At 41.6% G+C, this 13,994-nt stretch overlaps 1 protein-coding gene across 1 annotated transcript; it reads right to left on the bottom strand.

Moving 5' to 3' along the window:
* Window positions 1–3,823: 3,823 nt before the first annotated feature.
* On the bottom strand, window positions 3,824–13,658 carry slc5a5 (solute carrier family 5 member 5). The gene is made up of 15 exons (XM_061237755.1): window positions 13,329–13,658; window positions 12,868–12,933; window positions 12,527–12,578; window positions 11,792–11,859; window positions 11,329–11,483; window positions 10,902–11,042; window positions 9,569–9,698; window positions 8,920–9,008; window positions 8,714–8,826; window positions 8,009–8,079; window positions 7,251–7,337; window positions 5,745–5,947; window positions 4,740–4,843; window positions 4,072–4,160; window positions 3,824–3,976 (listed from the first exon to the last, which is right to left on the bottom strand). The coding sequence occupies exons 1-15, from the start codon at window positions 13,620–13,622 to the stop codon at window positions 3,824–3,826; spliced, it is 1,815 nt and encodes a 604-aa protein (XP_061093739.1). The 5' UTR covers window positions 13,623–13,658.
* Between the last annotated feature and the right edge of the window lie 336 nt (window positions 13,659–13,994).

Here is a 13,994-nt window from a genome sequence, read left to right as displayed (position 1 = left end):
CATAATACATTCAAGCGTACATGCATTATGCTTTGAATAATTCAACCTGAACTGCTGAAAAATAAAAAAATGTCACCCCAAATTGAGGACTGAGTGAGGACTGACATATTTTTTACTTTATATGTACTGCTCATTTACGCAATGCTAAGACTTCAAAATGCCAAGGACGATGGTTAGGAATGTTATGTAGCTTTGCTTTGAAAATCAGGCATTCTGCAGTCTCAAAACCATGTTCCTCATGCCTGACATGAAATGCATAATTACACACCAGTCCAGTTTTGCTGTAACCTTGCTGGCAGAAAGCAATTGTAAGGGTGGTCTAATGTTTCTTCTGCTTGTCATTACTTTTTTTTGTTCAATTTTCATTGCTGTGTTCTTTAAATGGATTGTAATTCTGCATTGTGGAGGAGAAAAGGGTTATTCCTTGTCAAATATTGAAGGCTGGTAGGCCGTCTGTAGCTAATCATCTTGGAGAAATCTGCAGCATGGAGATTATACTCTAGTTTTCAATCCTGGAAATATGAACCAAAAGTGCAATACTGAGCTTGACTTGAGAGACTCATGGGCTCAGTTAGACGGCAGGCAGGATTGGTAACTGGAATTTGTGCTGTTCTGAGGTAAGGTGTAAAGTTGTGTTAAGTCGAGGGGTGAGGATACGGTGTTACCTGGTTGTTGCATTTACAGGAGAGGTCCACAGTTGCATTACAAATGTTTATTTGTGATCGGGAACATGGCAGCACACTTAACATTTTTGCTGCGTTACTTGCCTAGATAGATTGGTGAACTGTCCAGGTTGTATTCCTGCCTTCTGCCCAGTGCATGCTGGGATAGGCTCTAGCACTGCTTGCAACCCTGAGGAATAAATGGGTTGGATGATGGATGGATAGTTGCCTCGCAGTTAATTCACTGGAATGCAAAATACTAGTGAGGGACTCCAAATGAGCTTGATGGTTTACTCCAGCTAGCTGTTCCACTCGAAAAATGACTTCTGTACAACTCCAATGGCCTGCAACAGGAGTTGTACAGAATGTTCCAGAGTCCAATCATTTACTTGGCAGATGTGTATACCTGGACCTGTGTATGGTTTTGATGTTTATCTTCGCAGGTGTGAATGCAGGTGTGCTGAGCGTGACGGACAGGTGGTATTACAAACACATGAATGAAAAAAATGCAGATGCCGACCATGTGGCATCAAACATCTCCCGTCAAGGTCACTAGAAACCGCGGTGCTAGATTCTGCTAAGGTGTATAATCGAACAAGCTTCCTTTGTTACACTGCAATGAAAACGAGGGGCAGTCGCTCACTCACCTCACTTTATCAGTGAAATATTTCATAAGGCACATGACGGTGAGGAATCTTCTGTTTTTTTCTGCAAAGCAGAAACAGCAGCACTAGCAGATTCTGAAGAAAAATGGGCATTCAGGCAATGAAGGTAAACCATGTAGATGAAAAGGACAAATAATTTTACAACACTTTTGTGCCTCTTACACTGGGGTTTTGGATTTCATTGTGGAGCTGAGCGGGATACTATCAGTCCTTGAAAATTGGGACACACTAGTTCTAGGATGTGTTATTCTAGCAAACAGCCCATCTCCTTAGTTAATTTTTTGGAATTGATATTCTAGTGTGGCGGTGTTTCTGTGTTTGAGCAAGGTGTCCTTACCACCTCTGCTTTGTGTAACTTGGTTTATACGCTCAGTGAGCACTTTATTTGGTATTTATTATTATAATTAAATAAATATTCTGCTGCTGTAGCCTATCCACTTAGAGTTATGATGCGTTGTGTGTTCAGGGATGCTCTTCTGCACACCACTGTTGTAATGTGCGGTTATTTGTGTTACTGTCACCTTTGACCTGTCTGGTCATTCCCCTCGGACCTCTCTCATTAACGATGCGTTTCTGCCCACAGAACTGCTGCTTTTTTGTTTTTCGCACTGCTCTCTGCAAACTCTAGAGGCCATTGTGCTTGAAAATCCCGGAAAATCGGCAGTTTATGAGATACTTAAGTTATCACTTAGTTAACACCAACTATCATTCCACGGTCAAAGTCACTTAGATCACTTTCTTTACCCCGTTCTAATGGTTGATGTCCGAAGTCTGATTATCTGAAGCTCCTGACCCGTATCTGCTTGATTTTATGCACTGCACTGCTGCCACACGATTGGTAGTTGTACATGTGTCCCTAATAAAGTGTTCAGTGAGTGTATATAACTTGTGACACAGAAAATCACTGTACATGTCCAATAATCTTCTTGTGTAATTTTAATTGAACTCATCTAGTTCCCAGATAAATGGGTCAGGAGGAGACTGTTCCTCTCCTTGGGGACTAGAAAATAGTACTACTTATAAGAGGGGGGAGATTTGAGACTCATTTTGATTTGAATATATATTCCTGCCGATTGAATATACACAGATTTTTAAAATAATTTATTGTAATTACCTTTTTGTTTTCTTACATATCAATAATTGCAGTGTATGTATAATTCCATTGTTTAAATTTTTTGTAAAAATGTGTATTTGGTTACTCAACATAAAGACCCACATATTTGCATAGACATACTGTATAAACATACATAGATGTACAGAAAATGTTAGTAAGTACCCAATCATATTTGTTCACTCCCATTCCATATATACACACCCATTAACACAGACACACATATACACAGGCATGTGCACACACACTCTCTGCTCTGAAATTAATTTGTGCACATTTTCATGGACCTTCAGTAGGTTGATTATTGTTCTGAAACCAAAAGAAGAGTAAAAGGATAAGAGTAGAAGTTCATGTTGGAGTAACTCAGTATATTTCTCATTTCCTCATTTTTGCTTGGCCCCATTTCCTATACCTGTTATTCTATGCGTTATTTACTCTATTTGGTGTACTATTTCTGCAAAATCCTTCAATTCTTTTCAGCTGTAGGTGGTTCTTGGTTTGACCCAACGGTTTTCTGTTTTAGTGCTGTAATTCTGAGAATTACTATCAGATATTTGTCAGCTTCTCTTGTGATGCAGGAAGGGATTAAACCCAAAATAATATATCTAAGCGCTTCAAAGAATTTAACGCCCATAGATGCTCTACTGCTTCCAGTGCTGCTGTATGACTGGACAAAATAAACATATTCGAGTGACTAACTTTCTACGCCCCACATTTTCTCCAGCACTACACTGTACTATATTTTGAATGAATGGCTGGTCTTCTAAAGTGTGCACATATATTTTCAAAAAACAGAATGAGTACTTTTGAAAGTATGAATTGAAACAGCTTGGCAGTCTATAGTCTCCTCAGTGTTGAATTATTCCTCAGATTTGCACTTTGCTCTGCTGATGGGAGAACCATTTTCTTTTTGAGAATATTGTCTGTTTTATACAGAGGTGGGGAATCCAGGTTCAGAAAGTAAAAGTCTTCTCTGGTGTTTAGTTCCAGTCGATTTGCACAATTCATCAGCTATAAGGAGGTAGAACAGGTCAATGAAATCAGCTGGCTCTGCATAATGCCCCTTTACAGGAGTCTTAAGGTGTGGCTTCTGGTGACGTTGGTCAAAATTTCAATCATGCCCTTGCATAGGTGTATGAGTCTCTGCTGCTTCCTCTCACTCAGTCAGTCAGTCTGGTGTTAATTTGCAGCCTGGCTTTGTCTTCATCTCTGGGACAGTTGCCAGCAGAGGATTTCTCAGAAGTAATATTTTCATGAGGAATTAATGTTTTTCTCCCCCCCCCCACTTTTCAGATTGCCCTCTGTAATAAAGGCTCAGTGAAGTTCTACAGGTGCGTCCATCGACTGCCACTGGCTTTGAAGTCTTTATCCGCTCTCAGAGCTGTCTAAACCTTGTTAAGCAGTACAGAGTGTGGATTGTTCTCCATTTCAAACAATGGAGCCTTCTCCTTCTCATAACATCCTCTTTTTTCACTGGATGTCTTTGGTTTTATGGAGTCCATAGGGACTAGTAGAGGACCGCAGTTCTTTAACACTTGCTGTGAAAACAAAAACACAGAATCTGACATTATTAGTCATTGATTTTAGGCCAAGTTGTCACATGCTATGGCTAATAAGATCCTTCCACACTTACGGTGTTCTCTGAGGGGGCATCCAAAGTTTTAACCCTCAGGTTGTCCCACCACAGCAGCCCTGGGGCAATGGCTGTCCGTTCGGTAGGTCCTTGTGGAAAAAAGATACAAGTTTTGATACATTGATTTAAAAATTTTTTAGATAAAGAAAAATGGTAGCTTTGAAGTAACTGACCTGTACATACCTAGTGTAACAGTATAAAATGTAATAAAAATGGTGGGGGGCATTAGAAATGCAGAAATATAATTTGGGGGGGGGGGGGAGCATGGTATAGTATCTCCATTTCTATACTGATGATAGAAATGAGATGATGCATAAAATACATTTAATGATGATGCATAAATGCAGACTTCGCTCTGACATTTCAAGACTCATTTTCCAAGAAAGCACTCTAAAGGGAAATTCCAAAAACTGTGGTGACAGCAACAAACAAATGAACAACTTTCTGTGAAGCAATTTGTAATCCATGGTTCTATGTAAATTATATTATATAAATATTATTATTATTATTATTATTATTATTATTATTATTTACATTATTATTATTATTATTATTTACATTATTTACATTATTTACATTATTTACATTATTATTGCTAACGTCATTATTATTAGTATTATTATTATTATTATTATTATGTGTATTTGGTCAGTGGTTCTTCTTGTTACCTGTGATATAGCTGACCAGAAGCCCAGTGAGCACCGTGGAGCCCGTTCCTAAAGCTCCAAAGTAGAGGTAGGATATGGAGTAGAAGTCCTCGAGGGCCGTGACCCTACAGACACACGCATTAGCACCAAGCGAGAAGACCAGCGCATTAAACCAGCCAAGTGGTCTTTAAGGGAATCGTAAAACAAACAACACGGTTTTTAATTAGTTCAAGGTTGTCAGTTCATTTTTGAATGGTAGACCGCAACACATTGAGTTATTGCAACTGTCTCTCGCCAGGCATCAGACATTGTGATTCCCCTCCTTCTCATCCATGATCAATGTTTGCCTTTTTTACAGAAAGAGCTAATGACTTGTTAAGGCAAAGAAATTCATAAAAACATGACCGTAACACTAATGTGTGCCGCGCTTCTATCTATTAATTCACTCAGCCTCTGCAGTTATAATGTGATGTCTCTTTGCAGACAGGTCTCTTAATCTTATGGTCATTTTGAACTGTGCTAATATGCAACGATTGACCTACCCGGAGACTTGGCTTGTTGTAATACCACCCTTATAAATGTCAACCAGGAGACAAAATATATGTAGCTTGCATCTGTGAGAGGGTGTGTACATGTGTCTTTCTGCCTCTTTCTCCCTTCTATCAATCTATCTTCTTCTGTATAACACTGCAGACCTGTGGCCTCTGTCCCACTTACATCCCAGGCTCAAGGATATATGGCCTTATGATATCTTATTGCTGGAAAGCCAGAAGAGACACTTCATCTTGAATCCTGAAACAAGACGACTCTGGGAGCCCAAATGGTTATTTCTGATGTGGAACTGTTTGTGTGATGTTAAAGGTCATCCGCAGTGAATGCCCGGTGTTAAATTTACTCTTGCAGAGTACATACGGTCTCCATTAGAACATTTTACTGCGTACTGAAGAAGGTGGGTAACACCCTGCTGACTGACGCCCTCCCTCCTGCCGTCCACAGCTGGCCCAGACAGGCCTGTGAGAGACTCACCCGTGCTGCCCCAGGGGCACTGTGGTCCAGGCCGAGACGCTGTCTTGGATGACACTGCTGTTGAGTGTGATGTTTTGTAACAGGCACTCCTCTGCGTAAGTGGGCAGAACTCCCATTATCTCAGGGCTGGGAGGATACAGTGTTGAGCCCACTGCCAGCCATAAGCTGAGACAAAATCCCACGGACACACCGGCAAATGCCCCCTGAGAACGGACAGAAAAGGGCAGTGTCCGTTATGTCAGGGCATTTCCAGGTTGTTTCTGCTGAGAGAGTATGTGTCCACGGAAAGGGCACTTTATAATGGCACGGTTTTTATTTGGTGTATGGGAAGTATTGACGATGCTATTGTGCCTAAGCACTTGTGGGACAGCCTGTAGCCTAGTGGCTAAGGTACGTGATTGAGAACCAGATGGTTTGTGGCTCAAGCCCCGGTGTAGCCACAATAAAATCAGCCTTGAGCAAGGCCCTTAACCACAAATTGCTCCTGGGGGGATTGGCCCTGGCTTAGTCTAATCAACTGTAAGTCACTTTGGACAACAGTGTCAGCTAAATAACAAATTATTATATGTGATTACATATTGTGGCTCTTAGTCCACTGCTTAATCACAGAAAGAGCTCATTTCTTATAATTGTAATCAATTAATTTGATCCCCTATGTGTTGCATACAAGTTACCCTGGAAAAAAACAACACACCAATCCCTCATGCAAACTTAGCCAAATAACTTCATTGGCCTAAGTCCAATGTCCAAGCTTTGTGTTTTAGCTCAGCATTGAAGATAATGCTAAATATATTTAGTTGAACAATGTCTTCATGACCTGAATATAAGCAATATATCATCCTTTAGGTCATACATTTTCCCCATCTACATCAAAGAGCTTTACCTAATCATAGTGTTCAATGCAAAACTTTTATTCATTGTATTTCACAATCAGATTGCATTCAAGGATACATTGCTGCTAATCCATTACCTTACAAATGAATTAATAGTCACTAACTGAATTAATGATTAGTCCTTAGTTATATATGCATTTCCACAAATGTATGATGCATGGATAACTTTGAGTTTGGTTTTGTATTGTCTTCCGTTGTGTGCACGTGTGCAATTGTGTGAATGATTAGTCTACATTTCCTTTCTGTAATAGTCAAGTCAAAGGACTCAACAGTTCCACAGAAACTGGACAATAAAATGTATTTAGTCTAATCTAATCTTACCAGGAAGTGTTCATAATTCCTCTAATGCATGGCTTGGCAAGAGTCATATCCATTTATTATTCCTAATGATATTATTAACACAAACTTGCTTAGTTGATACTCTTATCTTACCACAGCTTACATTTTTGTGTTAACCATTACGCGGAAGGATATTTAAAAAGACATCGTACATAGCTGAAGGGCAAAATAGCCGTGCTCTATCTTGAATTGAAAATTCTGTAATCTTTTGCTTCTTCTGCAGATTAGTTTCCGCGTTTCTCTGGTGCCATATGTTCCTGCTTGATGTACTTACTGCGCTATTCGTAGCAGGAACAAACATTCCCAGGATAAACGCGCCTAGAAGTGGTCCGCTGACCACTCCCATGACGACAAAGGAGCCCTGTGGGGGAGACAGAGGAACAGGTGAACAGGTACACTCTCAGAAATAAAGTGACAGTGCATGTACATTTTTGTTCTTCAAGGATCAAATTTCCCTTATGTACCATGAAAGTACAGTCATGTGCTCTTTTTTGGGAATAAATGAGTAAATTTTACAAGCAAAAAAGGTACAAATTGATTATATATTGCTGGCCTGGGGTACAATTGTATTTGCCTTGTATGTATATTGCTGGTCTGGGGTACAATTGTATGTACCTACTGAGTACTGAGTTAGCAAGATAACTGCAACAGCTCTTTTTAACATTACATTACAGTTATTTAGCTAACTCGTTTATCCAAAGCAGCTTACAATTTATTTGACTAAGCAGAGGCCATTCCCCCCCCGGAGCAATGTGGGGTTAAGGTCCTTGCTCAACTGCACTGGGGCTTCAACCACCAACCTTCTAGGTCCCAGACAAGCACCTTAGCCACTAGGCTATAGGCTGCCCTTGTCTGTTTTCCGTCCAGATTTGGGGGCATGTAATCTGGCAAACTCAGTAATCCTGCTTTGTGGAACAGGCCCCAGGTGGCCCCGTACACTGACATTTTGTTGTCCGTAGGTCCATGCTTTAGAAAGGAGCTTTGGAAAATGTTAAAAATGCATGCATCAAGAAAGGCCAGCAGGGGGCGTACCTGAAGGACTCCCCAGTCTAAGAGGGAGGAGAGAGCAGCCACAGTGATGCATCCAACCCCGTACATCAGAGCTGTAATAGAGCATATGCATCACTATCATCAGGTGGGCCAAATCTGATCAGAGACAAATAACACAACTTGACCCTTGATTTCCGCACTCTTTCTGGCAAGTAATAATAGCGCTACAGGGAGGATGGCCACAATCTGTCGGTCCCAACAGAACCAGGCCGATCTGAGATCTGGGTCACTACAGGTGTTTAACATTGGAGATAAACCATAATGTGTGTGACCTCAGAAAGGCTGCCTTCCCTTTCAGTTCATATGGAATGTGAAAGATCGGACATGCCCCCTCGTAGCTAAACGGTAGGTTATAGCAGGGATTTATCTGTCATTGAATTTGCAGGGATATCAGTGAATATTCAAAAGCTGTACGACTACCTATGTCATTATAACTTTAAATGAGATTTAATAGGATGAATTGTGTTCGCATGTGAAGGCAATCTAATATTCTGGACATGGAAGTAGGCTAGGATTAAATCTGTTATCTTGAATTGTGTATCATGATATGAGTTTTTAAAAAAATTGTAAAAATTGCTGAAGTAGTACCACAGTATCAGATAGGATGTATGAAGTGAGACGTTTGAAGGCTTGCAGTCAGGCCAAGCATGCAGATGATAAAGAAACAGTGTGGATGAAATGACTCACAGAGAGCTTTAGAGATTAGGATTAACCTCTTCTGGGACATGTTGCCCAGGTGCGGCTTCAACAGGTCCTCCATGGTGACGGCTGCCATGGCGTTGATGCTAGTGGAGGCAGTGCTGCGAGGAAAACAAGCGCAGTGCACAAGTGTTTCATACCCCCTTAAGCGTCAGCCATTTTACCTCAACCCTCCAGCCATTTTAACTCCATACCTTAGAGTTCCGCTGAATGCGCACGCCAGAAACAGACCGGGGAAGCCGGGGAAGTCTCTGAAGATGTCCAGGACAAAGTAGGGCATATACTGTAACAGAGGGAAATGGAGAAAGTCATGCACACCATGAACACAAGCACACAGTACTTCTGTGCATCTTATCAGTTATGCACCTCAGTTATGCAACAAACTGCAGAACTGGCAAGCTTCACCACAAACACCAAATGAAACTGGCATGTGTTACATAAAAAAAAGAAACTCTAAACATAAAAATTATTTTGTGAAAGCTCAACTAAAATGTGACTGCTTCATCTGAGTATCTGTGGAGGTAAGTAAGTCCGGCATCCATGTGATGGTATCATATCTCTCTGAAACCTGACACAGCACTTTCTTAAGTAAACTCTCGTCTCAAAGCAGAGGAGAATTTAATCTGCAAAGTGCACTGTGTCATTCTTGAGCACTCCAAGCCAGCTGGCAAAACCACCTCTTGCTAATGGTAGCCATTTATGCATTATAGATTTATAATTTCTTTGGTTCAAAACTGTCACTTAAATCCTTTTTGATTTCTGTAACTTCTGATTCAAAAGAGATGTTAAAGTAAAAGGAAAAAGATTTTAAGTCTCTTTTTTTTTTGCAGTGGATGAAGCCACCTGATCAGCAGTGGAGATCTTCCCCGCCTGGAGAGGGTCGCAGGTGGAGTAGAGAGCGAACATGACGACCCCACAGGTGGCAGCACTGCTCACAATGAGACACAGACCCAGCTGGTTCACGAACAGGGCCCTGCAGACAGACAGGGAAAAAGAGGAGGAGAAATCACTCCAGCTACAGCTCCAGGCCTCTGCTTCTTTCTCTTACACTGCATTTTAGTTTTATATTGAGGCTTAAAATCTTATTTAATGGAATGAGAAAATTTCACGTGGCAAGCAAACATTACAGTAGCTTAAAATAAGATAATATTTTCTACTTCAGAGGACCAAACAAGCTCTTATTACAAGATTGTTTTATTTATTAAATAATACTATTTATATTTTTATTACAAGACTTATTACAACATTTGTTGCGGTTTTGTATTGTTTAGCTGGTGTCAATTATATCACGTTGGGCAAGGGTGTCATTGCTGTTTATGGCATGAGTATGGTATTTTATGATTTCTGCTTATTTGTATTTACAAGTTTGATGTTCTCTACAGTGTGATGCTTTTATGAATTTTGGATACAGTAAGCTTGCCTGCCAGATAATGATTTACAACTTTTCAATGTCACGGTACTACTAAAATGAAGTCAACTGTAAATGTACTGCATGCAAGAGAAGAAAAAAATGTATTGCAGCAAGCACACGTATCTATTACCACAAATATGAAGACATGTTAATTCCAACCAATGTTTTCAAGAGGTGTAGCTTGTGTCACAAAAGTCGCAATCTTAGTTTGAGCCTGCTTCCCCTGTGGTTTCTGAGTTTCCTGTCAGTGACAACCACTTATTGTGTTCCACTGCCGCTAAGACCTGTTCTCTCTGCAGGGGCCCAAAACTCGGGCGGTGCTGTGGTAGATGTGAACATTTAAAACACCCTCGAGCTGTTTACACTTCATTCTTCACTTGCGACAAGTGCGCTTTCTATTATACACCAACAAGTCCTTACTCATTCCCTAAAGAATGGTCAAATTCATGCAGTATAAAATGGCTGTTAGTTAGTTTCTTTTGCAATAGTTGCCTGACTACATGCATTAATTACGATTTGCAATGATAAGCTCTGGGTTGCAGCGTGGCATAATGGTTAGGGCACTAGGCTTGGTGCTGCGCGGTTGAAGGTTAATTCCAAATTTGTGGCGCAACTGTTACACAAGGTAATTAACCTGAATTGTCTCATTAGCTGCCCAGCAGGGTAACTGCATTGCGTGTGTACACAAACCGTAAGCTGTGTAGCTCCTTCTGAGTGAGAGAGTCTGTTAAACGCTCTTCGCCGCAGCCTGAAGGGCGCACTCACCACCGAGCTGCTTTCTGCGTCTTGCAGGAAATGTAGCGCTGCACCTGCGCCTGGTTCACTCCGTACATGGACAGCCAGACCATCGTGCCCCCCACAGTGAAGCTCCAGTAAGTGTAGCGCCTCCTGGGGTCCGGATTAAAACTGGGAAAGGATGGGAAAAAGGCCGGAAAAGGGTTAGAAAAAAAGATGAAAGTGACGTTGTGCTTCGTGTTTGTGGAGCAGCTGGTGTTTACTGCGAGCATCCGCTCCTAGTCTGCTGACATCCATACGCAGTGCGTGTCTAACTCGGGCACCTTCATATACTCATTTCCATTGCATGGCATTTCATTTCAGGCATGAATGGCCGAACTTGCCGAACTCAAAAAGATTCAGAGCAACTGGATCTTTTCACTCAGAGCGCAGTCATAGTGCGAGAAATTGCATTTACTCGTCGAAATTAAGGCGTGATCCGTTGTTCGCGATCTCCAGAACCTTGGCTGGGCCTCCAACCAAAACGGTGCCATGGATAAAGATGGTTATGAAACCGGCGAGCATCACAATAATCTGGAACACGTCTGTCCAGATGACTGCCTTCATGCCGCCCTAGGGAGCAGGGAGGGAAAAGGAGAGACTGAGGTCAGTTCATTCTGCAGAAACATATGCTGTATCTTACACCAGTGCTAAACATGGTCACTTCTATCCACCAGTCAGGTCCTGTCTTCTTGCTTAGGGTCATAGGCACCAAATAAAGTGGATGCTTAGAAGCATCCTGAAAGCTACCAATCACTCCGTTTGATCTTCTTTAACCCGTCACCTGTTCAACACGGAAACTTTGGGAAAAGATATCCCACGTGAAATATCCCCTGGAATATGGAAGGCAAGTAGTGTGGAGTCATATGAATACATCTTACCAGGGTCGTGTAGAATGTGCAAATGGCCCCAGTGGCAAAGAGTGAAACCCACATGTTGAGCCCGGTGGCTGAAACACATCATCGACACCATCTCTGTCACGCACAGTTTATAAAACTCCGTTAATAATCACTGAAATATTATATTGCAGGCAAGATGCCTTATGTATCAAAGTGACATAGCCTGCACACATGGAAAAACAAAACTCAAGTTGATAAAAGGAGGATAAAATGAGATTTATATGAGCAAAGTCCCTCTATAACGGATCTAAATCTGACCCACGTGAATTGTCCCTTTCGCCTATAAACACGTGAAAGCCACACAATTTCCACCTTGTGAAGGGTGAGATACTCCTCTTTTGCTTCAAATTAATTCCTCGAAAGCTCGCCCTGTCCACCGGTCACCTTTGTCTCCCCCCCTTCCCATGCATCCATGCATGCAACCTTGATGTTATTCTCTGTTCCTCTCTCACATCTGGCCAATGAATCAACAATATTGTCAACTGTAATCATGCTTTATTTGCTTCTGCAATATAGCTAAATTACCGACCCCTCATCGTCCAACCAGCAAATTAACCAATTTATTTTAAAAAAAGGCCAAAGATAGGGCAGATTCCACATCACTGAATTAGCATGATTTGCATGATGCCTGATATAGATTGTAGGAATCAATCCCAAATCACCAGTCATAGATTAATTGTGGTTTATATAAAAATATGATATGATATAATACCCCACCTTGGTTCAGGATAAGGGCAGGGGCGAGAATCACTACCCCAGTGTAGAGCAGCTGAAAAAAAAAATACATGGTTTGCATGATATGAAAACTGTGATGCAATAAATATACAACACCTGATAAATACAATAAATGGACCTACAAGGTTTTGCCCAGAAAAAATTCAATCAAGGTCATGACCGTAGATTACAGAATCATATTGATATTACTATCAGCTTATTGCTGTCTGTTCAGGACCACATAGTGGAATAATAAAGAGTTCCTTGACTCTTATCTATTTGGATTTATTCACCAAATTGTGCAATTATGGATATAAAATGCTTTGATTGACGCTTTCCCCTACCGTTGCCACGAGAAATTGGAAGCTTCCCAGGAGCTGCATGCCTCTTCCATACCTCATCTTCAGATACTGCAAACGGAATATAAATGTGCAGTTTAAACCAAGGGATTATATTCCTGAAAGGTCTGGAAATATGCCGTCAATATAATAGCAAACTCCAATGAATTCCCTGTATTCTGTAATGGTTTTGAGGCAAATACAGGAGTTCTATTAACCGTTGTGTAGTTTTACCATTCTGTATACTCCCCTCGCCTTCACTAAACCCCCAAAAATAAAGCAGCTTAATTGAATTTCTATTTTTAAAATCTATTTGGCATGAAGAAACAACCTGTCACTCATCGCAAACTTTGTCATCATTTTTGACCCTTAAGACGACACAAGGGCTAAACTGTATAATTAATTCGTGCCATGTTGCAGCCTTCCGCCGGTTTTCGTGAATGAGGATGGTCAGGGGGGGCTCTCACCTGGTTCGTGCTGGTGAGGCCGAGTTTGTAGAAGACAGGGAGGAACAGGTAGGCGGTGAGGACGGAGCTGAACGTCTGGCCCAGGCACATGTACAGGAATTTTAAACCGTACCGGTAGGCCTCGGACGGAACGCCCAGAACCTGCACGGCTGACATGAAGCTGGCGCAGAGTGACAAGCCCACGGGCACCGCGGACATCTGTCTCCCGCCTGTGAAGAAGTCGTCCACCCTCCCCCGCCGAGCGCTCTTCTTCAGCGCCTGGAACAGTCCGATGAGCACGGAGACCAGGAGCATGAGGGCGAAGACCGCGTAGTCTGCCAGGACGAAGTTCGGCCTGGCCGCTTGGGTCTCAGACGTGTCGTTCATCGCGAGTCCCTGTCTGGTCTTCGGTCTTGGTCAATCCAGTCCTGTGTGTGTGTGTGTGTGTGTGTGTGTGAGACACAAACCTTTGCTGTTCTTGGGAATTTAAGTACAGAAAATTCCTGAAAGGAGAATAACAATTTCAAAGTCAGGAAAGCAAAAAAAGAAAAAGACATAACCTTTAGTTTCATTGCAAATAATTCAGCACCATGACTCAAGGGTGAAATTCCCCATGAGCAAACAGCTTTTTTCTTTATAATCTAATGTGGGGATTCTTGAGAAGTCTAATCTAAGCATGTTATTTTT

The sequence above is a fragment of the Conger conger genome, chromosome 4 (assembly GCF_963514075.1).
Source record: "Conger conger chromosome 4, fConCon1.1, whole genome shotgun sequence".
In the NCBI taxonomy this organism is placed as follows: Eukaryota; Metazoa; Chordata; class Actinopteri; order Anguilliformes; family Congridae; genus Conger; species Conger conger.
Note: the sequence above shows the minus strand (reverse complement) of the source record. Positions and strands in the feature narration are given on the sequence as shown.